This window comes from Tetranychus urticae, chromosome 1 (genome assembly GCF_039701765.1).
Source record: "Tetranychus urticae isolate SD_2017Ah chromosome 1, NJAU_TeUrti_SD_1.0, whole genome shotgun sequence".
In the NCBI taxonomy this organism is placed as follows: domain Eukaryota; kingdom Metazoa; phylum Arthropoda; class Arachnida; order Trombidiformes; family Tetranychidae; genus Tetranychus; species Tetranychus urticae.
Genome location: NC_142958.1, coordinates 6,069,988 through 6,096,262, shown reverse-complemented (window position 1 = coordinate 6,096,262; position 26,275 = coordinate 6,069,988). Strand labels below are relative to the sequence as shown.

The 26,275-nt window shown below is 31.3% G+C and overlaps 4 protein-coding genes and 1 long non-coding RNA gene across 5 annotated transcripts; 2 read left to right on the top strand and 3 right to left on the bottom strand.

Moving 5' to 3' along the window:
- Positions 1-4,011: 4,011 nt before the first annotated feature.
- LOC107362760 (uncharacterized) lies at positions 4,012-5,540 on the bottom strand. Its single transcript, XR_016198173.1, has 3 exons — positions 5,401-5,540; positions 5,046-5,311; positions 4,012-4,489 (listed from the first exon to the last, which is right to left on the bottom strand). It is a non-coding gene; the product is annotated as an uncharacterized LOC107362760 (long non-coding RNA).
- Positions 5,541-5,544: 4 nt separating this feature from the next.
- Positions 5,545-17,057, top strand: LOC107362759 (calbindin-32). The gene is made up of 8 exons (XM_015929885.3): positions 5,545-5,991; positions 7,257-7,345; positions 8,264-8,440; positions 9,406-9,462; positions 12,047-12,195; positions 13,664-13,763; positions 14,884-14,955; positions 16,145-17,057. Exons 1-8 carry the CDS (start codon positions 5,874-5,876, stop codon positions 16,460-16,462), a joined length of 1,080 nt encoding a protein of 359 aa, XP_015785371.1. The 5' UTR covers positions 5,545-5,873; the 3' UTR covers positions 16,463-17,057.
- A 933-nt stretch (positions 17,058-17,990) lies between these two features.
- On the bottom strand, positions 17,991-20,461 carry LOC107362439 (DENN domain-containing protein 2A). The gene is made up of 2 exons (XM_015929512.3): positions 20,395-20,461; positions 17,991-20,227 (listed from the first exon to the last, which is right to left on the bottom strand). The coding sequence occupies exon 2, from the start codon at positions 20,125-20,127 to the stop codon at positions 18,238-18,240; it is 1,890 nt and encodes a 629-aa protein (XP_015784998.1). The 5' UTR covers positions 20,128-20,227; positions 20,395-20,461; the 3' UTR covers positions 17,991-18,237.
- Positions 20,462-20,882: 421 nt separating this feature from the next.
- Positions 20,883-24,796, bottom strand: LOC107362438 (uncharacterized). The gene is made up of 2 exons (XM_015929511.3): positions 24,540-24,796; positions 20,883-24,190 (listed from the first exon to the last, which is right to left on the bottom strand). Exon 2 carries the CDS (start codon positions 24,110-24,112, stop codon positions 21,041-21,043), a length of 3,072 nt encoding a protein of 1,023 aa, XP_015784997.1. The 5' UTR covers positions 24,113-24,190; positions 24,540-24,796; the 3' UTR covers positions 20,883-21,040.
- Positions 24,797-24,805: 9 nt separating this feature from the next.
- On the top strand, positions 24,806-25,712 carry LOC107362441 (golgin subfamily A member 7). The gene has a single exon (XM_015929515.3). The coding sequence runs from the start codon at positions 25,054-25,056 to the stop codon at positions 25,540-25,542; it is 489 nt and encodes a 162-aa protein (XP_015785001.1). The 5' UTR covers positions 24,806-25,053; the 3' UTR covers positions 25,543-25,712.
- Positions 25,713-26,275: the final 563 nt, after the last annotated feature.

Here is a 26,275-nt window from a genome sequence, read left to right as displayed (position 1 = left end):
AAACTTCTCGGAATTTCATTACTCATAAAAGCTGAATTGATTTCATCATGTTTCTCTTGGACCGGAAATTTTTCTTCATTGAAAACAACATCTCTTGACATATAGATGCGATGTGTTTCAAGATCAATAACTTTATAACCTTTATAATCATCATCATAACCAATGAAAATGCGCTCAGATGATCTTGGTGCTAACTTGTTTCTTTGTAACTTAGGAGTCAAAACATAACAAATACAACCAAATACCTTCAAGTTCTTCAATTCAAGTTTCTTGTTGTACCACAACTCAAATGGGATCTTATTATTGATACTAGAACTTGGTCTACGATTTAGCAGATAAACAGCTGTGTTCATTGCTTCAGCCCAAAACTCATCATTTAAATTTGCTTCGATTAACATGGAACGAGTGATTTCCAGCAAAGTTCGATTCAATCTCTCTGCTTTACCGTTCTGTTGTGGTGTATAAGGACAAGTCTTTTGGTGTTTGATCCCTTTTTCTTGGAATAGATTTCTTATTTCTCCAGTTAAATTTTCTTTTGCTCCATCACTTCTAATAATTTTAAGTTTTCGCCCTGTTTGATTTGTTACAAAGGTGATGAACTTAGTAATAAAACCAGAAACCTCATCTCGTTTCTTCATGAAATAGATGAAAGTGAAATGGCTGTAATCATCAAGGAACGTGATAAAATACTTATTACCATTCAAAGATTCAACTGGTAAAGGACCACAAACATCAGTATGTACTAAGTCAAGAATACTTTCAGATTTGGTTTCCGAAGAGGCAAATGGTTCTCTGGTTTGCTTCCCTAAAATACAACTCTCACAGTTGAACTCAACACTTCCAGTAACTGGCAATAAATTTTGCTTGACCATCTCTATCATTCCAGTTTTACTAATATGACCCAATCTTTTGTGCCAAATTAAAACATCATCATTCAATCCAGTTTTACAACACAAATATTGTTCAAATGATTTTATTTTGAATATACCATTTTCATTTCGTGCTTTTAGGATAACAATATTATTTCGAAAAACCTTGACATCATGAATAGTAAATATAACCTTCAATCCTTTCATTGTCATCTTGGACACTGACAATAAGTTTTGAGTCAAAGTTGGAATATGCAATACACCATTGACCATGAGTCTCTTACCAGTATCTTTATCGCAAAATAGGACGTCACCTTCACCAATTACCTCAACTTGACTACCATTGGCAATAGTTACCTTTTTACCTTCAAGTTGTTTGTAATTTATGAACCAATCAAATCGAAAGCACATATGATTTGTAGCTCCACTGTCTACAACCCAATCACAATTAGTTTCATTTTCATGAACCATTAAGGCCTCATATTCGGATTCAACAATATTACATTTATTCTTATTTGTATCTTCTTTTATTTCGTATTTTTTATCCTTCTCCATTTGTGCCTTTTTCTTGAAACAATTTTTAGCCATATGACCAAACTTATGACAATAATTACATTTACCATTAAATTTCACCTCTTTACCCTTTTCATTAGCATTAAAAGCTAATTGATCATCTTCATTATCGTTAGTTACTTGGGATTTTCGTCTACCGAACTCTTCTAATACACGATTACAGACAAAGTCGAAATCAACCAACTCCTTTTGAGTCTCAAGAGCAATGACCAAATTTTCATAATCTTTCGGTAAACTGTCCAAAAGTACCATTATCATCATCATCGTGTTAATTTTATGCCCAACTCCTTCTAGTTGATATCGTAATTCAATCAACTTATTAACATGAGTTTGCATATCATCTTTAATATTATATTTCAAATTGACAAATCGTCTCCAAAGAGTTCGTTGATTAGTTAAACAACCCCTTTCAAAATTATCACAAAGGGATTTCCAGGCTTTAATAGCATTTCCAGCCTCTCTAAGTAATCCCAAATACTGATCACTAACGGACAATACAATAGTACGATAAGCTTTGTCTAATTTCTTTTGATATTCTTGACGTTGCTTAGCATTGTTACCTTCACCACCTTTTCCTGTAACAATATCAAATAGATCATTTTCTTTAAGAATAATTTCCATCTTAAATTTCCAATTGTACCAATTAGCAGCACTTAGCTTTTCAATGGATAACACTTTTTCAGTCTCCATTTTCAACCAAATAATCAGAATTGAAATAAACACAGATTCAACAAAATCCTGAAGTAAATGAATTAATAGGAACCGACTGGACCCATAACCTGTTGTATAATTTCAATATTTACTGAACAAGTATAAACCTTAAACTAACTCTTTATTAGATTCAATACTAAACATTAAAAGAAACAACTTATTGTTGTAACAATGATTGACAAGGATATTGATAATAATTAGTAAAAATGATCAACAAAAACCCTAACAATACTCAACAGTAATTTGTGACTTTTTGATCCTGAAGTTTGCGCACTAGATCAGACAACTAGTAGAAAGATTTTCGACTGTCAATTGTGTGAATGATAATGCCATCTCTTTGTGTATCATTAAGTTACATCATTTGATTTCACTTTCATGAAATTTTTAAATCAAATTATCACGATAAGGTTAATATTAATAATAATATTCTTACGTAAATACGTATTCTTATATAAAGGATGTAACGGATAAAAAACTACTTTTATCTAAAAAATTTTATCTAGGAAGACGAAAATGACACTGATAAAAATGTGTTTTGACCTTTGATAATTTTCTACGTTTCTTTTCTCTTTCTTTGTATTATTGTCATCTTCGTCTTCCTAGATTAAATTTTTGAGATGAAGGTATTATTTTATTCGTTACACCCTTTAATATATTAATACCGATTTGGTATTTTTCGCTCAAAACTTCTCTGTCAATGGTTCTATAAATTTTCTGTTAATCGCTAAAGGAAGGTTTTGTCCTGAATGTCGAGGCAAAAATTTACAATTTTTCACAACACAACTCTGAAACTCAGGAAAAGAAGATAAAAAGAGACTAAAATAGACAGTAAAAAAGAAAACAAAATATAAAGAAAGACAAACAATGACACTTGCCAGTGTTGTACATTTGAATACGCAATATGTACGTGTATAAATCAAAACATCAAATTTTTGTGTAAAAATTGTGGCTAAACTTAAAGGATTACAAAGAAAACTTTTATGCAACCTGAAAGCCATGGTTGAACTAGGACGGTGTAAAATAACTCGAGTTAAGAGTTGGGACTTTTTAGGTTTATAGGGGCATAAAAACTGACAAGGGAAGTTACCCAAGTGTCACTTCAAATGTCATAGAACTGTTTACTCAATTGTCTCACCATCAACAAAATCAAAGAACGTTCCCACTCTCATCCTAGCAGGATTGCAGCCTCAGTCCGAATGTATAAAGGAGTGTCGACGAGATGATAGCTCATATCAGCGTGGACTCGGGCGAATTGCTGTGTAGGCGTGGGGATATGTTAATCGATTTGCGTCTGCTTGATTTTTTCTTGACTTCCGAGATTTCTTTTTACGGGAAGTTACGACCTTTACCGGTTTGATAATATTCGCCAACTTATTCACATTAGCATTATTGTTGTCACCATAACCATTCCTGTTCCACTCACCATCATTGTCACCGTCGCCGTTATATTTACCGTTGTTTGATTCATTATGCTGGTAAGAAGCCTGCAAAAAATCCAAAAGAGCAAGGTAATCTACTGAATGTATATGTGATGCAAATCAGAAAAATGGGCCAAAAGGACAAAATTTTACAAGGTGCTAAAGGTTGATTTGTCGAATCTTAAATTTTTTGGATTATATTTAGGTGAAGAAGATTCTATACATTTTCATCAAGATCTGAAGTCTGTACCATGACGTAAATCAGATCTTCCTTTAGTTATTAATAATGAAAAGTACTTCCATCGCGATTGTGGAAAAATATCCAACATTTCAACTCATTATTTACTCCGCTCAGTATGAATCAGTGATAAATCGTAGCATTTCAATCTTTGAATTCATTACATTCCATTTAATATTTTATCAATTGTAGAGCAATACAATGAAATTTAAAGATTTCGTCACATTTATTGTTATGAGTCCATGAAACTTTCATAGCGTCGATGAATCGGAAATTAAAAGCAATGAAAATTTTTATTGAACCAAAAATAGATGGAAATTAATGATCCAAAAGAAGATGTTGATCAGAAAAAAAAGAAACCAGAGAAATTCATGACAATATCAGAGCATTCAATAAACAAGATGCAAAAAACTGGTTAAATTGCGGATACTCCTGAGGCTGGAGGTGATGAAGAAATGATTGATCCAAAAGGTAAAAGGGAAACATCAACAGTTGCTCGGAGTCTTGAATCTCAATTTTACAGTCAATTTACTTGAAATGAAGACGATTAGCAGCCATGGTTTGACAGATTGTACGAGAAAATTGAAAGATTCATCTCTGATAACTTTCATAAGCTTACAAAATGCTGTCAAAAAACCTGTTTGGTCCATTGTATTTCAAATCCCTTTATATCGCTTCATCTGTTATCATTCAATGTCAATAACACGAAAAAATGAAAAGCATTTGAGATTAATATTGCTATTTTGATTATCAAATTACTATCCAAATGTGACTTCACAATTTTGCCAATTTTCAATGACTTTAGCTTAATGAGCAATTCAACCGATATATTAAACATCTCATCTATCAAGCATTCCAATTAAACAAATCCAATTAGATTTCTTAATTATCATCTTAACCTTGCACCTACTCATCTATGGACCAATTTACTGAAATAATTGTCATCAATGCTTGGAGACATTGAAAGTAACAAATCTTTGCACAGACGTTACTAATGACAGACACTAAGCAAACAAGTCATTCTGAACGTAATTACAATCAAGACTTTTAGGTTCAGCATAATTCACCAGTTAATTGATCCATAAGAGTTTGTTTTCAAAAAATGCCATTTGTATCATTGAACACTCAAGTCAGCATTAGGCTTCACTCAATGAAAAAATATAAAATCAAAAAGCATTGAAAATTGTTGCCATTGCTTGATACATTTACATTGTAAATTGATGAAGGTAATTGTACTTTGGGTTCACAGTTAATAACCATTAACACCATAATCTAATCTTATTAATGTTCACTTGATTTAATGCTGTTGTTGTTTATTAACACCATTACCATCCTAAATGTAGTTTGAATCCAACTAACAGCCTGCTGTAATATACACGGAATTGGTATATTTTCAGCTGTTTAAAAGAGTCAACATATTAAACGATTCCCATGATGTAAGGAGATAAAGATGCCAATACAGAGATAAAATAATGGTGAAGATAAAGAAGAGAAATGATGATCTGGAAAATTGTAATGTAATGTAACATTAGAAACTCGTAAAGTCAAAACCAGAATTGGAAAATAACGTTTCTTTTTTTATAATACTTACAGATAAAATGAAATTTTCTTGCTTCCTATCGATCCAATAAGTAATTCTGCTCAATCAGGATATATAATCTGCGCAGTTTTCCACATCCTCCTCAGTCTAACCATGATCACCATGAACACTTATCTTTACCTCTGTTGAAAATTTCAGTCAACCTGTGAGTGTAAATCATTGAAAATCAACAAACAAAAACAAACGGTTTTTTTCAAAAATCAAAGTCAACTAACCAACCGACCACCAGGAGTGACACTAACACAACATCAACAAGACCAAGATAAACAAAAGAATTGACTTCAACAATTAAGTTGTTTTAATCAATTTACCAACTTGATCTTTCATTTAATTAAAGTTAAAGATCAATTAGATTACCAGTTAACTGTGTACCAAAGTATTTCAACTTAATTAACTTGTGAAGCAACTGTTTGGATCAAGCAACATCAAGCTGTGGTTCAACTTGTATCAAAAGATTGGCAACTATGAGTGAATGTAAACCAAAAAACTTTCTCAGGCAATTTCGTGATTGTAAAACAAATGAACTTCGCAATTTAACTGCTGTCCAGTTTATGGAGGTTTGGCGTCATTATGATAAAGATGGTAAGCTAATTGTCTTTAAATTGTAAATGCTTTTCAAGCTTTCAAGATATCTCAATGTTTACCTTGCATCAAACACGTAGTGATTTTAATATCTACACACATTTTGCTAAGCATTTTCAAATTAAATTTGATTTTGCCTGAAATTTTTTGATGCACCATGAAAATGTGCATCAAATGTACCATGAAAAGTAAATTATCATTCCGTGCTTTCAATCTTTTGTCCATCTTTTTGTCCCTTTTCACACTTGCTTAATCATCTCCTACTCAAGTTATAAACATAACCTTTTTTCAACTAACATAAAGGTCAACTAAATAAATATTTTCTGTCCACATTCAGTTGACAGCGAGTGTAACTCATACAAAAGCTTAACCTGAAATCTTTATCATTTAATAACAAATGCATTTGATTTCGTTCAATTTTTTGCTATTGGATATTAAGATTGATATGAAATGGGTAAAGAATCTAGCAAAAGCTTAGTAAGCATGATGAAAGTGTATCATGTTGATGATCAGGATTCAAACTATAATTTATATCGACATATCTTGATTATTTTTCATTAAAACCAGTCACATTTCATTAGATCCATCATTTCACAAGGAAATACAATTCTTAATCCATGAGCTTAATGCAATGTTTAGTCTGCCATTTCAAGCATTTTATCAATTTTAAATGGGGGTATTCATCTAAAGGAATTGTTTAGTAGATTTCAACAATAACTCGATCTTTAATTCATTTTATAAGGATAATTTGAGTATCTTTAACCAGTCATTCATCCGATTGATTGAATTAGTTGATATTCAATCGATTAAAATCTTTAATTTAAGCTTTACCAATTTTTGTAGCGGATCAACAAGTTTAATGCTAAAGCTCAAGAATTGTTTGAACCTAAAAGAGCATTAATAATCAACAATTAAGTCGAATGGTTTAATTAAATTGTTGTAATCTTCTTAAAGACAAATCTCTAATGAGATTTGAATTTGGAGGTTAAAATTGAAGCGCCATTGATGCGACTTCTGATTGGTTAAAATTTTCATTTTAAAGGCGTAAGCTTTTTTTGTTTTATAAAAGCTTTTATTTTTCATTTTTCCGTTAATTTATATTTTTAATGCAATTAAAATTAGTATCGTCATCTGACTTTTTATATTTGACTTGAAATGACTTTGGTTATGTCAATTGAACACTCTGACAAGTCGATTATTTTAATTAAATTGACGTTTTGTTTGATATTTTTGCTCGTCTTTCACCTTGCTGTTACCATCATTAGGAAATGGCTTCATAGAGGGAAGAGAATTGGATAAATTTCTTCGAGAATTCATACTCTCAATCAACCCAACTGATGAGATTAATCCTGAGGTAAGTTTAATTATAAACTGTTTTTCTGTGGGCTTAGTAAACTGTTTTTAATTAGATTAACCAACTCTGTTGGTTCATTAACATTCTTTCTTTTTTTATATACAATGTTCATAGAGCAAAATGTGATTCAATCATTTTACCTTCACTTTCTCAATGGTTAACCTAAAAATGGACTAACCTTCAGCTTCAGTAAATGGTACATGAACTCAAAAAAGCTTGTCAACAGTCGTTTAGATCAAAATGTGCTCAGTGAAACATGGATTGCGACTTGTTTTAAGGCCATTCATTAGTCAGGTGAAGAAGCTGGGATAAAATTTGAGTTTATTAATTTACATTCTCGAAATTGAATCTACTTCTCTGTCTACTTCTTTGATTAACCTTAAACCTTTACATTGAATTTGCTTTCTTAATTTTATTTCATGATATTTTTTACTTTTTCCTCGATCATGATTATTATTAATTTACAAAAAACATGAGCTACAATATTATGCGTGGTTGTGAACATTGACTGTATATTTGAATACCTAATGAGCAAATTGATTATTTAAACAATCTTGAAAGCTTCCAAAATGAGACACAAATAGCAATCAACACCTAACAGTAATTAAATTTTTCAAACTCAATCAGCTATAACTTATTATATTAATCAGACAAACGGTAGCGATAGAGAAAAGGAAATAAATTGCAATGAAAAATGTATCTTAATCCATGGGTTTACAACTGAAACGAAAGTCAGACAAGCAATATATATTATTCAATGAATGGTGAATTATTAACCCGATTTAGCATATAAAAGTACATGTTGAAGGTAAACTGATTGAATTACAATTGCCTGTTGTTATATAAGACAATCCAAGAATAAAAAAGACTATTTTTTCTTGCCATTTTCTAATAATAATGTTTTTCCTTTGATTCCAGCTTTTTTCAGAATCAACATTAGCTGATCTCAAGGATTGCTTCATGGAAGCCTATGATGACAACAAGGATGGAGCAATTGAAATCCGAGAATTGGCTCAACTCTTACCTTTGGAAGAAAGTTTTCTTTTGCTTTTTCGTTTTGATAATCCCTTGGATTCCAGTGTTGAATTCATGAAAGTAATTATACTTATTAATTACATGTAAACAATACTTACCTAGACTCTTATTGAGCCTACAATTCAAGCAACATCGCAGTAGGAAGCTTCCCTCAGCTAATCTCTGTTGTGGATTATCATATTGCAAAATGATAGACTTCAACTTTTTTTCAAAATGACAGTCGAGTATTATGATAATCTGCAAAATCCATTGATTTACTGCTATTGGGATGATGAAATGACTTCTCATTATTTCAATATAATCGGCTTTGGTCTTGTCCGATTTGTATTTACATGGGATTTATTTTGCAATTATCTGAGTATTTCCTATTTTTTTTGGCTACAACAAAAAAGTTGAAAGGTAAAATCTTTGATCCAAACAGTTGATGAAAGAGTTGCTGATCAGCTTTTGAAAACTAATATCAAAATACACATTAACATAACCCTTGAGGTTTATTTGATTAGGCAAATCAGATAGTCATAAGTTATTTTGTTATGCTAATCTAGATTAAACCCTCAAAGGTTTTTGATTTTTGATCCAACATTACATTACGATACATTAGCGAGTCTATTGTAATGCTCTCATTTGTATGCTAAGAGCATATTTTTATTTGAATTTTAATTCCAAAATTGGATTGGAATATCATTACGAGTATTAATACTTACCCTTTACTTTACTTCTGAAGTACATGAATATCATCAGTTAAAAGTTAAACAGTTGGAAAAAGAAGTAAAATTTCTCATGAATTTTGCCTGAAAAAGGTTCAGAAAAGCAGAACGAAAATGAGGAGCAATTTTTGGAACAATATTCACTGTTTATCTCAATGAGATTCTCAATAATTTGAACAAAAATGTTTCACGTTCAATTAACACAACAAATTAACGGAAAGTGAAAGCTCAATCCAAGCATCCATAATTTGAACAATTAAATGTTACTAATTGTAAAACCCTTTTCTCTGTTATATTTCATCTGATATATTTCATTAGATCTGGCGTGAATACGATACAGATAACAGTGGATTCATTGAAGCAGATGAATTAAAGGTAAGGATTGAATGTTTTCCCATTTTTGCTCAAAAAAAACAATTACAACTAATAGATGGAAATGAAAATTTATGGAAACAACAACTTGACTGAACATTTTAATTGAATTATTCAAGATTCAACAGACTCACCAGTGTTCATCGGAATGAAATTTGATTTCTTTACAAAATCCATCTTCCAATTAGTTGGAAAACAATGGAATTGACAATGTTTTAGATATTTTTTGAAAAGCTTTGAACAGGGAATTTTGATGAAAAAATTTCAATATTATTACAAAAGTCAACAAATCTCTGGTTATTGGTGACAATGACATTGATTATATCATGCAGAGCCAACTGTTGACTGTCATAACCTTTTGGTTAACAGAAAAATGGTTTTCCATTTTTTGACACTTGAATTTCAATTTCAATTTTTACCCTTCAAGACAATCAATTCAACACTTTCATTTCCATTTAACCTCCACTGATTTTCCTTGACAACATTGAACCTGACAGAAAAGGCAACTGATGACTTTGATAGCAAAATAATAATCAACCAACTGAAACTATTTTCAAGTAAAATTACGCTTCAATTTTGTTATCAACTCTGTATCAGTTGAATGGTAATAATTCAATGTCTATCAACAAAACCTCCCTGATTTACCTCTTTATTCCCTCATCAGTCAAGTAAACAAAATTTGATACCTTTTCCAACCAACAGTAACCTTTCGTGGTTTCTTGAAATAAATTGTTTTTCCCTCACATTATAAGTTCTGAGCAAACAAAAATGAATGTCAAGTCTGCAAAGTTAATCAAACCAATTTGAGCAAGAAACAACAGAAATTAAAGATCAACCAATTGATTTCATTAATTCAAAGTTATGATCAATCAATATCTTTAGTTAATTTTAATGCTAAGAGAAGCAGAACTGGTGCAATGATTAATGACTTTTAAAAAGTGTTGTTCACTGAATTTCCATGTTGATTAGCTCAAGAGTCTTATGAAAATCTGATTAGAAGGAAAAGTCCATCCAAATGATGATCTCTACTAATTCCTGTCTACATTGATATAATGTATTGATCCATTGTGATCAAGGGAATTGCAAGTTGACATTGTTAACATTGAACGTCTATTTGGTTTTGACTAATGGTTTTTACCTTTTTTTTCATCTTCATCATTTAGATCATCATTCTGATCATCTTTCCTTTCTTCTCGGTTTACATTGAATCTTGGATCAACAAGGTTACCTTTTTATCCAATACCTGAATTGATTCCAGATCTTTCATGTACTTAGCTGAATTGATCAATGATTTTCTTTCAACCTTTTAAAAATACAAAATTCCCTTGAAAAAAAGTACAACAGCTTGTAAGCTCATTTCCAGTGTTTCGTTTTCCTGAATTTATGATTCCAAATGCGATTCCATCAAATTTAAAATGAACAGACAACAAACAAAAACCATTTCATCAATATCTTAAGGCATTTCCAAACTTTGATATAACTTTTATGAAACAAATTGCAATGTTGTAATGTTATATGAAATCACTAGAAATGTTTTCATTGAATTGACAAATGGTTTCATCTGTTACATGGGTTAATGGGCCAATTAGTTGCAATTGAAAGCTATTCAAGCATTTTTGTCACAATTTATCTCATTCGTTAGCATCAACCATAATTGAGACAATTTTGTTTATTGAATTTGGATGAACTTTTTTCAGGAAAACACTCTTTTTGCATAACCTTCAATCTTAATTACTTTACAAGTCTAACGAAATCCTTGTGAACATTTGTTAATCATTTACCATAAAATATCATCCCAACACTGGGAGTGATTATTAATTCACGTTATATTGTGAATAGTATGCATAAACAACTTGCAGCAACAGTTATCCAGCAACTGTTCAAGGATGAACTATTAATATTTTTCAAGAAAATTCATTTGAACACAATTGCTTTTCTATTTAAATACTAATTTTCCTCGCAAATTGTGATCGTCAAAATGACAAGTCAATATAATGAAAGGTACAATAATTAACCTTCAAAAAGAGTCTGGAAATGGTTCAGTTGCATAAAGCAAAAGAATCAATTCGCTTGAATATCAACTGTTCCCAAGACGTATTGATTAACAATTAAGCACAATTTCAATCATAAAAATCAAAATCAAATTTTAAGTTGATTCCGTTAATTGGCTACCCATGTAATAGTGAGAAAGGAACCAACAATATTTACATTGTCAGATTAGTTGAGTTTCAAGTCAAATGAATAGCTTTTATAATACCTTGAGTTGTATCAAATTTTAAAGTTAAAGTTATTCTGATTTGCCTCATAATTCAATTTAATTTGCAATTTAATCTTAATCCTGATACACCCTATTAAATAAGGTTATTATACTCAAGATTAAAGGGTGAGGTTGCAAGTTTCATTATATTGTTTGCTCAGATGATAATAAATCAACAAACGATGATACTTTTGTTGATTACTTAACCCAACCACCTTTACCCAATTTAACCAGAAAAATTTCAATGTTTGAAAATTGAGACTCAAAGTGTTTAATTTTTACATTGACTCAATGCAATAAATAACCTTATTTTAATTGAACCTTTAACAGAATTTTTTACGTGATTTAATGAAAGAAGCCAATCGAGGTGCCATTGATGGTGATGTTGATGAAGACAAATTAATTGAATACACTGACACATTGCTTCAAATATTTGATACCAATAAGGATGGTAAATTACAATTAAGTGAAATGGCCAAGTAAGTTTATTGAAATTACCTTTAAATTTATTCCTATTTGGTTATACCATTGAAACTCCCAATGAATTTCAAATGATATTCATATTAGTTAATATCAATGCTGATGAAAACGATAACAATAGTTACATGATATTTTTTTACACTAAAATCTCTCGGTAATTGAATTCAATTTTAATAATGAAAGTAATACAAATACAATTTCAATAAGTTTATTTCAATAACAAAGGTAAAAGATGGCTTTCCATAAATAGCAATTGAAGGAGCAAATATTAATATTAATGATTAAAGTGAATGATACATTTTAATGGTTAAATTAATCAATAGTCTTTGTTTACCATAAAACAGTCCAACAATTTCAATAGACTACAATATTTAATATCAACTCAACAGTCCATTAAATTTGCCATTATTAATGAAAACTAAAAGGCTAATTAAAGCATCGACAAGTTAATTATCTTAAATGTGGTAAAAAACTGGGACAAGAATGAAATAAAATCGCAATAAAAGTTGAATTTTTTTTCATTTCAAGTATCGATTCATTTAGCAGTTTCATATTCGTTGTTGAAGTTTACATTTGTGTTTACAATTAAATTATGAGTTGATTGTTAACCAGGAAAAAAATGAATAACTAAGGAAATTGAAAAGCCAACGAATTATGTTCTTACAGGAAAATATCTAATAATTTGAGAGGTTTGTTTTACTCTGAAAATATGATATTCGTAAGACGATAATGCTGTGAAGGTAAAAGGTAAAAGTTATAATTCCTTTGGGATGAAATTAGATTCTTACATGTTTAATATCATGAGTGATCAAATTATTTATGAAGGTAAAAGAACCACGTTTCATGATATTTTTACATGAAAAATTTGGGTTTCCATTTTTGTGCCAAAAAAATGAAAAAAACTTGCCGACAATGTTAAGCTCTCTCTTTATACTCAAATATAAAGTTTCTGTTAATGCTGATAAATTTCATGTAATAATGTCAAGAATCAATGAAGATGAAACTAAAAGGATTACATTAATATATTTCATTTCAGGCACAGATTCAATAGATTCTGTTCTGTTGGTTATGAAACCATGTTTTTTTTGTCGATGATAATAATGATCAACTTTTTGCTTTTCCCTTCTGTTTCCTGAATCAACATTCAATCCTTTCTGTTTTCTCGAATTGAATTAGAATGCTCTTCAGGGAGTTTCAAAGTCTTTAAATTATACCAGTGAAAAGTAACCATTCAAGTGATACTTTCTGAAAGTTGAAGATAAGATTCAGAATGGGATTTGAGTTTCTTTTTCCTTCCATCAAAGGTAAACATGAAATAAACATGGGATAACAATTTAAGTTAACAATTGCAACAAGTCCAAGTTAATCATTTAGGATAAAACCTTTTTTCACCATTTTCTTGCTCCATTGTCCAATTATACTGATAATTGTGATTAAACTGTTCAATTGTTTCCCATTCTCTTACAGATTGCTTCCAGTCAAGGAAAATTTTCTCTGTCGATCCAATTTCATTGGAACCAAATTAACTCAACAAGATATTGAGACAGTCTTCTCTCTCTATGACAGGGTAAGTATCACCATCTTTTCATGAATCAATTGAACGCAAATAACAAAATATGAGCAAATTTTCATTGGAAATATAATCAACTCCAATTTTTGGTATAAAATTGATAGACTTGAATTAAGTACGAAGCACTTGAAACTCAGACAAGCTTGGATTAAATCAACTTCAGAATTTGCTATTTAGCTTATTAATTTAGTCTATTAATGATATATCATCTGCACAATAAGAGGTGAATTTCAAGAATGCTGAGAACCTCATTTGCTTCTACTTTTTGGTGCTTAATTTTCATGATGATGCATTTGGCTAAAATGAAAATCAATAAGAGTTAATTAACTTTTAAATTTTGTGGAAAAATATTTTATAGTTTATAATGAAATAAAATTTTCACTTTAATCACTTATTAACTCTCTTTTAATGACGATCATTATCTGTTGAAGTTTTAATCGATTAAACTAGCTACTGTTGAACCTGGAATACTCAACAATAATGATGATTATCTTATTACGTGATCTTTTCAGGATTCACCTTGTATTAGAGTGCATCAAATTCACACCAAATTAACCGATTAAATAAGCTAATGTTTTCAATTCAATAGAAATGAATTTGCTGTACTTTGTTATTGCGGTCATTTGATTTCGGAAACAATCTGAAGAATACAAAATTACTAAGTTGGTCAAATTGAATAAGTCAACTCAACAGCTTCAAAGATTGGACAATTTACATTAAATTATTAATTTGAACATAGAGACGTATTTAAATTAACAAAGTCATGGACATCAACATTGATCTTTAACATTTACGTGAAGTTCAAGCAATGATTAGGTTGAACTGAAAGCTTTTTTTCAATAGCAACTTGTTTTGAGGCAAATCGAGGGAAAATAAAAAAACTGTTTCTCTTGTGTTTTCATTCCAATCAACTTTGCTATTTCAATCATTGCTAAATCCTACAAATACATTAAGATTCACATTTTGACAAAACTTAATAATTTTGTGAACGTTTTGAATATCAAACGACTATACCTTCATCTTCAACTTGTTTTACATCATTTTATTTGCATAAACTAATTTTTCTTTTCCTTTTTTTTCATCACCTTTCTCTTGGCTGATATCTTCAATGCTAAAGGATAACAATGGAACCATTGAAAATGAAGAGTTGAAAGGGTTTCTCAAAGATCTACTTGAATTGGTTAAAAAAGTGAGTTTAACCCAAAAAACATCATTTTTTCTATTCTTTCCATTCAATAAGCTCATCATTCCTCCTACTCTTATTTACCTTATTTTAATATCAACTTTATCTTTATCATCATGTTCACCATGAAACATTGTGCATTCATTTCCATTTGCACCTTTTTTCTTAAGCATTTCAATAGCATTTCGCTTCAACCTTAAAACCTTAAAAACCCGTAAATATCGATTGAATGTCAATGGAATGAAAATTTTCGGATTGATTCAATCAATCATTGGGAAATATTTAACAGTTAAATTGTTTCATTTTATCAATTACCATTGATCATGCAGAGAAATATTCAGGGAAATATTCAAATCGATTACTTTTCTTCGTCAAATCTCACAGTTAAAAAGCTTTTTTAAACCATCAATTTGAGTGTGTGTGAAATTCATCGATTTACTTGCAATTTAAATTGTGATTTTTCCATGTATCAGTTGCTCCTGAAAATGACATAAAGCTGATGTTGAACGACAAGCTTTGTGAATGCGATTCAATGTAAACTCACTGCACTTCTTGTGACTTAATTTAGCAACAACTCAGTTTATCCATTAAACTGACAGTTGCTTGATTCCTTGACATCAAGGTTACTGTTGCTGTTATTATTTATATTATTAACATTGTTACCATTATTGTCATATGAGTTACCATGAAAGTGGAAATGTTGAAGAAAAAATTATAAAATTCAAAATTTTGATCTTAACAATCATATAAATTCAGACGAATCAATCTAAATGTGAATATTTTTACATTGGCAACAAAACTCGATCACTTTCTTTACATTTGCTTGTTAGTATCAAATGACAGGTTGACAGGTTAACAATTTGAATGTTTGAATGATTGTTCCATTCAATCATTTTTACCTTTTCATTCAAATTTTCAAGACAATTCTGTCTGCCCTTTTCACAATTTCATTATCTAAACATTAGTTAATTGTTAGGTTTCAATGAAAGGTAATGAATATCAATATTTTGATCCAATCTATTGACTAAAGGTTGAGAAAATTAAGTGTAAAAAGAGTTGAATTGCGTGTAAATTGATAATTACCGGTCTAATTATGAGCTTACAATGTTAAGGTTAACCATTTCAACTGATGCAGATGATGTCTTACAATTGCTCTTTACTAATTTTTATTTTTTGTTTAATTTTTACTATTCAGGATTACGATGCTCAAGACTTGGAGCAATTTCAAAGATCCATTTTAAAAGGCTGCGATCTGAATAAAGACGGAAAAATTAACAAAAAAGAGTTAACTATGGTTCTATTAGCGTTGGCTAAACACGCTCAAGAGGAAGAGGATTCAATGGATGAAGAAGACAAGCTTAATAACAATCAAGTTAATGGTGCCAACTATGACAATAATAGGAATAACCATTCAGTTAATAAGACCAATAATCATAATCACTCTAGTAAAAATGAGAATGTTCATTTAAATAATAATGTTCATAATAACAATCTGAAAGTTAACCAAAAATGAAATGAAAATTCATGGCCCTTCAATATCATTACCATTATTATATCACTATCAATGCTATTTACTGTTCACCATTGCTCAGTTAATGGTTTATTAATGGTTGTAATCATTGAAAGGGTTGAAATGTATTGTAATGGTTGAGAGGGATTGTTAAGATAAGTGAAGATGATTTAAGAAATATTCATTGATTCAATTGTTGTTATTATGATTATTATTATCGCTATTGTGACTGATCATTTGTCCTGCTTAACTTTATTATTATTTATCATTTATGAACAATATTTTTTGGTGGAAAATTATTTCAACTATTTATATATTTAAATTATAATTGTAAATTTCAATTATTGAAAAGATACAAAAGCAGTCCATGTTTAAAGTCAATGATTCTGTACCTTAATAGACTCAATGTTAACCATTTTATGTTTAATGTTTTTGCTGTATATTAATCTTAATCATGATTGGATTAACAATCATGGGGTTGATTTCAGTCTAATAATGATATTCAAACATTTGTTTTAATTATAACACTTAGCCTTGACATGGAAAATGATTAACAATCTTAATATTTTAGACTTAATAAACAGAGTTGTCCTAATCATTGTTAAAATTGACAGATCTGTTATTAAATGAATCCTGACGGAATCTTAGCTGATTTAATTGTTATAATTTGTTGAAAGTATAAATTATAAATTATTTTGAATGTAAATTTTAACTCAAATTGTATGTAAAACTTGAATAACCAAATCTTTCAGTTGATGAATAAAACAGGTGCATTGAACAAAATTAACAGATTTGCAATGGACAGTGAAATTTGAGTGACAACACACATTGAAATGTGATTTATACCAATGAATAGCAACTTGGATAACCTTATTAGTACATTTATTATGATAGGAATCGTTTTAGGTTCAATAGACAGTGAGTGGAGTCAGCTGATGTCATGAAAATGAGATTTTGCCTCTAATTTGGTTTGTAATAAATGTACGAATTGTATAAATAAATGATTGAAATGACAACAAAAGATTCCAGGAAAGGAAACAGGAAAGTGAATCAAAGAAAAATGAATTATCTTGATAACAACTGATTTCGTTGTATTTCATGAATTTACGCTAATGCATGAAGTTCAGAGCATCTGAAACCAATTTTGGCGATCGATTGTCTCTGGATTGGATTTGAAGCCATCTGAGCCAGACTTGCTATTAAGAATTAGAATTCACTTCAATTTTTTGTTTTCAATTAGATTTTCTGTTGTTGTTTCTTGCTAATGATAGCCTTAATCAATTCCATGTGATGACTTGAAGCTTTCCACCTGACAGTTGATTAATCATATTCAATAGATTTGATAGTTGGATAATTGATAGAGTAATTTCCCTGATTGAAACGTTTATTTATCGGATTTGAATCGACACTTTCACCATTTGTTGATTTCCGAATCCACTTGGTAATAATTTGTTTACACAATCAGTTTTTTTATTCAAATTTAATTTTGCTGGTAAAAAATTAACTTCTATCGACATTTAGATCATTAAAATTGTGGTAAGAGCAAAAATTTATAATAAAAATAATGATAATAAGTGATGATAATAACAGTGCGAGTTAAAATATGAACAAAACAAAAACATTAGTTTGAAAGGCTTTTGATTTTGGTCATGATGTTGGAAATGATAATTACACTTTGCTTTGTTTTTTGTCTCAGATCTTTTGTAAAACCATCAGCTGTTTATCTGTTTATGAAGGTGCTTCTTAAGAGTTTGGTTCGATACTGATTGGTAAGATATTTATATCTTGAATTTGCCGAAAAGAGATTTAGTTGTTTTACTTTGAGTTTCATTGATAATTTGAAGAGATTTCATCTCAAATAGTCCCATTTGAAGGAAATGATTATATTTTGGATGGATTCGTGATTGTATTAATCGCAGCTGATTGAATTTAATGTGATTGTTAAACAACCGAGTCTCGGTGAACCATTGAAGAAATGATTGATGACTACGACTTTTAATTGATGCTATATAAGCTTCTCGCGAGAAACTGTCTTCTGTCACAAAGAGACGAGCTGTTCCTATGAGTTCAATGAACATTTCAATAAAGGCTTCTCTGGTAACTCCATCACGGTATTTATCTTGAGGATCATTCATAGAAAGACATAAATCAAGAGCAAGTTTAACAGCTTTTGATATTTTAGCAGGAATTATTTTGGACTCATCGCCAATCTCCATGAGAACCAAATTTCGATCCAAGTCAATGATAAGCAATTTATCATCACGTTTTTTAATGGCGTTGATAAACTTCCACACATTCCGTGATTGAATACCGATCAGGAAAGGCATATTAATAGCTGAGCAAAGTGACAAATGGTTGGAAGGAACTAAAGGCCAAAACATGTAATCCCAAGAAAGTGGATAAAGTAGTGAAACAAGTTGACGACAAGATGAAATAAGGCGTTGTTCTTGACGTGAAACGAGTACCACTCGGCGTTCATGAATCAAGGTGGCGATGCACATCATCAATAAGGAAGGGCTTATCAGATAAAGAAGATCTGATTGTTTGGTTAAACTAATTTGGCAGTCATAAGGAACTTGAACATTAAGAAGAAAAAGGTAGTTTAAATCGTCTCCAGGTAGTGCACAACATTTCTTTTTAAGAAATGATATAACCGGTGGGTCAATATTTTCCTTACTACCAAGGGCTTTAAAGATTCTTATATACAGTTCAGGAAAATAAACATCAGATACAATGCAAACCCGGCGTTTATAACGATTCTGGCGTTCACAGTAAGCATAAAGAAATTTATCGTCTTTCGTCCAAATAGTGAACCAATAGTAATCAAAATCGAGTCCAGGAAAATCGGTTAACTCCTCAATTAACTTGGTATTGTTGAGCTTAACATTTCTTGGTATAATGGTTGTTGACCCATCATCTTTTATGATCAAGCAACATCGACAAAGGCTAACTTCTGTTTTGGTATCAGCTACAGAGCTGTAATAATCGGAGGTTTCAAGAGTATGATTTCGTTTTAGGGTTTTTACATAGATAATACGTTCAGCAATCTCTGATGGACTGATTTCGCTGGCAGTGTCATCCTCGAATTCTGGCCGATCAAATTGAGCTAAACGAGTAAATCGTCGGAGGGCGGAAAACGATTGTTTTATAATATCCTTAATGCGACTTGATTTACTAGGGGTTTCCTTTGCATTGAATAAATCTGTAACCATGTAGGGATCAACATCCGCTGGAGTTACTTTATTACGGAGTTTTCTGAACTTTTCACTAACTTCAATATCATCTTTGATTGGTGATTCAGGCTCAGCGTAAATGTGCTCGAAGCTTTTTGACCGACGCCGCAAAGTAGCATTGCGAAAGTAAGTTTTGTCATCATCAATGGAACTATAAATATGATTAGAATAATGGTATGGACTATTGATGGCTTTCTCTTTTATGGAAGTAATTGGTGGTAATGGTGAACGAACACGCCGAGTCACTATAGGAGTAACTGTACCAGTGGGTCGAAGACTGTTCTTGGCATTTAGATAGACATCATGGGCAAAAGTTCTTGGTGGCTTGGATGGAGGAGGGACTGGACTTGATGAAAGACCTTTACGAGGTAAGCGAGAGGGTGCCAAAAATTTGTTGGATGATGCTGAAGATGATTTAGTTTGCTGTTGATACATTTCCGATGAAAGTTATTAACACAGAACATGAAACACTTTATCAGATATTGCATACAGATAGTCCAAGACCGTAAACAAGAGGGGTCTGATCCTTATCCATCTAAATAATGAAAAAAGAGGAGTCAAAAGTAGAATATGGTTGATGTTAGATTAGTCTATTATATTGACAAAAATAGGTTAACTCTGATAACAAAAAACAATAAAGAATGTATTTCAAGATGTAAAAACTAGATATTTACTAAAATTAATGTATTAAATTGTACTTACAGTTAATTGTTAATCAATTTTTACCAATGAATTTGTATTTTTGGTGTTCTGCCCTCTATTGGACTCCGATAATTGATTGAGTCAGCTTTTCAACATTCGGTCAATTTTCAATATTAAATGTAAAAACACTTTTTTGTCAAAGACTTTCTGAATAATCATTAGATGGAGCCAAAAATAGAACCAAAAAATTACAAGGCTTGAGAGAAATATTGATCCAGAATTTAATCAACAAGTTAAAATTGATGTTCATTCAATAATCACTAATAATTGTAGATGAATGAACCTTTAATCGAGTAGCATGATGTTCACAAATCAATTAACTAGTAGATAAAAAATTAGCAAAAACAATCTGTCAATAATTAGATTAGGAAATAATTTAATTGATGTAAAAAAACTGAATTGGCACTGCTGATGGTTGAGATTCAAAGACTTAATGTGCCACCTGATGACGAGAAAGTAACAATAATATATTAAAATAACTGTTGAAGTTGTTGGTTTACTTTTTTTTAATTAACATTGTCGTATGATAGACTATTTTAACAATAATCTATGATTAGAAAGAGCATATACAGTAAATATTCAGATTGGGTATATTTTTCTTAATTATCATTAATTTATTCTGAAATATTATATAATAATTTTAATATCATTGAGTTTTTATACAGTCCGCACAGTACCAAGAGTCTTCTTCATTCGGAGGAACAACGATTCCAACACAAGGCCAGTGAAACCATCCGTCACAAGAATCACAACAAATACAAGGTTTACTGTTACTAGACTTATTACATACAGCACAAGACCATGACGATGAAGATGAAGATGATGATCCAACTTTAGATGTCTTCGAAGATTTTCCAGCTTTAGATTGTTTAGGTTTGTCACTTTTTTTAGTCTTTTTCAACACTTTTGTTTCAATAGCCTTCTGTTTTTGAATACATCTAACACAGAACCACGATTCTTCTTCTCCTGGGTCTTCCTTGATACCAACACATGTCCAATGATACCAGTCGTCACAACCATCACAACCAATCATTTCAACCTGACCATCATAAGGATTACTACAAACTGGACAGTACCATTGTTTATCTTCTTGTTGTCCTCTTTCCTCTTTAGTTATTGTTTCGGTGATTAAAACACATGAAGCGTCGTCTTTTAATTTGTCTTTACTCTTTTTATCATCTTTCACTTTACTCTTTTCCTTGCCTTTTTCCTTCACAATTTGTTTAGCTTTCTTATTTGGTGGTTCATCGATAGATGGAGAAGTAATGGCCTTTTGTTTCTTTTTCTTGGAGTCTTTTTTACCTTTGTTCTGATCAACAGTTTCTGATAAAGGAGGTGTTCTTATCACTAATTTAGTTGATGATGAAGAAGATGCTGGTGATGCTACAGGTGATTCATCATGCCGAGTAAAGGCTTTGATTGATAATTTTGAACTAATGTTGTTGTCACTCTTTTTATCCGTCCAGGTATCGTCGTTATTGGTCTTTTTCAACTTTTTCGACTTTTTACTCTCCTTAACTTCGTGCTTTATATAATCCTTATCGATGTTTTTCAGTTTATCTTTATCTTTAACTTTGATCTTTTCTCTTTCTTTTTCTCGTTCTCTTTCCTTTACTTTCTCTCTTTCTCGTTCTCTCTCCTTTTCTCTTTCTTTCTCTTTTTCTCGTTCTCGTTCTCTTTCGCGTTCTCGTTCTCGTTCTCTTTCTCTTTCCCGCTCTCTCTCTTTTTCTTTAACTTTTTCTTCTTTCTCTCGCTCTCGTTCTCTCTCTCTTTCTTTTTCTCGCTCTCTTTCTCTTTCTCTCTCTTTTTCTCGTTCCCGCTCTCTTTCTTTTTCTCGTTTCTTTTCACGTTCTTTTTCTCGCTCTTTTTCCTTATTTTTCTTTTTATCTGCTGCCTTTTCTTTAACTTTCTTTTCTTTCTTTTCTTTTTTCAGAAGAAGATTTTCATCAATTGGCGGAAGAGCTTTCTTTTCAGCTAACGTTTTAAGAGGGGGCTTTGGCAATGGCGTTGATTTACTTGAAGTTGATTGGAAAGACATTGGTGTACCCAGCTGATAAAAGTCTGAAAACAGTGGTGGAGTTGGTATTGGCTGTTGAGGTGGTGATCGAAGTGGTGATGAGAATGGATTGTTAAACATAGTCGGGTTGGAATTAGGTGACATAGGTGTACTTCCAGGCGCAACCTTGGGAAAAGATGCATTAGATCCTTTAGTCCCAACGAATGTTGACATGACTGGTGGTGGAGGTGACGAAACTTTTAATGATTTCTTTAGATCGGCTTTCTTCACCTTCTTCGGAACATCCTCAGAGAGCGAAACAAGTATTTTCGCCGCCTCCTTAGCATCAACGCCTGTGTCTTCTTTTAATTTTACATCTAAATTATTTTCTTCACTGAATGTATACACGTTGTCCTTTACGTTTTTATCTTCGTCAGAAGCAATTTCACTTCCTAATGAGGTTTTTATCACATTGTCGATGGTAAGATCGAAAGAATCTTTTTTCTTTCCCTTTTTTAAAATCTTCTTTTTGATTTTCTTGAGTTTAGGATTTTTTACATCTAGATTGCTATCTTTGAAGTCGAAATCGTAATCAGGAATTTCTCCAGGCTCCAAATCATTCTCAAGGCGAGATCTTTCAATAACTTCGTTGATTGTGTTTTCATAATTAGCACTTGTGTCTTCGTCGATCTTACTATTTTCTTTGGAATTGATATAAAGACTGTCAAACTCATCATCGTCATCATCGTCATCATCGAGAAAGTCAGTGGGTGAACGAGATGCTAATGATGGCGATGGTTTAGCGGTCGGTGTACCACTGTGTAAGCCAGAGAGGGAAACTTTGACGAGTAACTTCTTTTTGGTATTTCCTTTGACCCATAAGGGTCCTTTTTTCTTCAGACCAGTGTCGGTTTTTTTTAATTTAGTTAAAGGCTTTTCTTTGATTTTAGTTTTGATTGGCTTATTTACTTCTTCGACCTTTTGTTTCTTTTTCCTTTCTTGTTCTTCAGCTTCTAAACTTTTCCTCTTTTTCTCTTCTTCTTCTGCAATCTTTTTTTCTTCGTAGTCATCTTTAGGTGGTAGACGACTGTCAGGTGCAACTCCTTCTCTACCTCCAATACCAACAACTCTTCCTTCAGCGTCAATGTAAACAGAAGATAAATAAATATGATCATTTAGTCTTTCATGAGCTACCCCATTTTTCGGATCGTTCATATTGCCATCACCATTTGGACAAGTTTCTCCTTCAGTGGGACCATCTTGACCATTTGTTTCACCTGAAGTACCATTAGCTGTATCTTTTTCCTCTGATTTATCGCCAAAATTTAAAGATGGTAACCATGGCTCCATATATTCTGGCCTAGTTGCGATTTCATCAACGCCAGGGAAGTTTATCCGCACATATCCTTTTGGTGGAGGACAGGGATACAAAGGAATACAATTCCCTTTGATGAAAGGAACACTGTCAACTTCATTGATATACTCTTGGATTTCTTCAAGGCTGACGTTCATCTGCCTCATGGCAAGAACTAAATCACTAAGAAACGCTTCATGTCGATTTCCATTATTAGCAAAGCCCATTGTTGCTTTACCAAGTTCACGAATATATTTGATAACTAGAGTTTGCAATATTCTCATGGACTGCTGAGACATTGACTGCCATCCAATATTAAGACCAATCTGACTCAAGGCGAGATCTAAAACCTTCTCGTTAAACAGCATGATTATCAACTCTCCTCAAATTTGTTCCCGGCACAAGATGAAAAGGAAAATGGAAACCAATGATTCAAGTCTCATTCACTGTCAATGTAAGAATAAAAAACATCAATTTGTAACAGATAAACAAGATATAACAAGTATAATGGCATGCTTATATAGATATCGTAATTGAGTTTTCCACTTTCTTAATATTTTTTCTTCCAAAAAAAGTATAGTATCAATGCAATCAATAATAAGTCGAAATAGATGAATTTTCAGGGGGAGCGTTTTAAGAGCCGCATAAAACCAAGTTATTTTGCATGGGTAAACATCAATGTAGCACTAAATTATATCAAACTGCTGAAGAACCTCGACCAATAATCAATGAAAGCTGTATAGTACATTCTCCAAAAAAAGCAATTCGACAAATATACACAAATAAATTACTAACCTCGTAAGGTTTTTTATCTCATTGAATATGTTATTAATGATGAAAATGGTGGCGATGGCAATAGTGAGGATGAATGTGATGAATATGATTAAAGATTGAGATCTAATAACAATTCAAAGTCGTTGTGCAACTTATTAACATTTTATTAAAACTAGAGAATCGATGTCAATGAACTTAAATATAAAAGAAATTTAATTTGTAAATTATCAATCAAACAAAATGAAGGATTTCTTGAGGAAAGGAACCAACAATTTACAGACAACAACACAACTGAATGAAGCAAATGCCAGGCGTTAGGTTTTTGGAATCTGCCGCCATCTATTAGAATATAGGTGAGTGAAATGTGTCGACACTAAAATTAGGTCTCGTTAAACTCTTCAGATTTTCTTGTTCGTACAATTACCTGGATCTTCATTATTTGTAATCAATTAAATAATTTACAAATGATACTGTTGAATCATCATAACCAAACCTATTAGTGTGATTAGTTCAATTAGAAGATTGTGTAAAAGCAATGGAACCTTCATGTCATTCCAATGGCCCAACCAGTTGTCAACAACAGCAAAATCAAGCTAAAAAAATATTCATCCAAAGAGATTACTCAGCTGGGACTATGATTAAATTTCAGACCAAATTTCCTGCTGAATTAGAAGGTCTTATTGAGAGACAACATTTTGACCATCTAGTTAATACCTTAAATAAGATGTACCACCAAGCAGAAACCTCTTGGTATTCCTATTTTGAAAGCTGCCTTGCCTGTCTATCAGCCTATCTACTTTATATTTGTATTGAGACTCATTTTTCACGTAACATGAGAAAAATATCTGCTTTCATTGATAATCAAAATGACACTTTTTGGGAACCTAGAGGACTTCACGTTGTTGATCCAATTGAAAGAGGTTTAAGAGTCATCGAAATAGTCATCAGAAGTCCAACAGAAAATCCTACTAACAATCGTCAAGGGAAAAAATCATCAAACATTGAAATAACCAGTGGACTTTAAGGATCATTATTGGTCCATGTATCTCATCATCAAACTCAATTTCATCTATAATTTTTCTCTATTTTTCTTTCCTCTCTTTATTCATCATTGCTCTCTTTTACTCTCTTATTTCTTTTAAATGTATGTTGAATGTGAATAAATAAATTCTGACTCAAATTGTTGCTTGCAAATCAATTAGTCTATTTATCTTTCCATTCAGATGCACCGTGATAAATATGATTGACAAAAAGAAAGGAAATTGTTTCACTCGAGTATGGATTCAAAAGCTCAATGAAATTCCGACCAATTTCGTTTCTTCTTCATAGTCCTGGATACTGGACGCTTTCCCAATTTCCGAGATTTTTGGTGTCTCAACAACACGCAACTGGTTTTGGTGATACATAACTTATGTTAGTTCCAGATATCATGTTTTCCTTTGTTTGTGCGGATTTAAGAAATGGATGATAAAAATATAATAATAGACAAGTATGAGAAAATTAAATTGATCTAATGAAGCGAATAGATCGATGCCATTTCTCTGAGATGAAACTATTCTAAGATTTTATCTCGTTTCTTAATTGTTTCTTATTCATTAAATTTAAAGATTTCTGTGTTAATTTTTGACTTGAATTTCTATCTCAGTTAAAAAATTTCTATTAATTAGGGGCTTTAATGATAATAAATCATGTTTTTTGATGCCGGTACATAAGTGAGTGACCGCATTATAAAACTATGATTCAACATACATTTCTCT

Coding starts and splice junctions, on each gene's coding strand:
- LOC107362759 (XM_015929885.3), top strand. CDS start 5,874: ATGAGTGAATGTAAACCAAAAAACTTTCTCAGGCAATTTCGTGATTGT. Junction 5,992..7,256: donor GCGTCATTATGATAAAGATG/GTAAGCTAATTG, acceptor TACCATCATTAG/GAAATGGCTTCATAGAGGGA. Junction 7,346..8,263: donor CTGATGAGATTAATCCTGAG/GTAAGTTTAATT, acceptor CTTTGATTCCAG/CTTTTTTCAGAATCAACATT.
- LOC107362438 (XM_015929511.3), bottom strand. CDS start 24,112: ATGCTGTTTAACGAGAAGGTTTTAGATCTCGCCTTGAGTCAGATTGGT.
- LOC107362439 (XM_015929512.3), bottom strand. CDS start 20,127: ATGTATCAACAGCAAACTAAATCATCTTCAGCATCATCCAACAAATTT.
- LOC107362441 (XM_015929515.3), top strand. CDS start 25,054: ATGGAACCTTCATGTCATTCCAATGGCCCAACCAGTTGTCAACAACAG.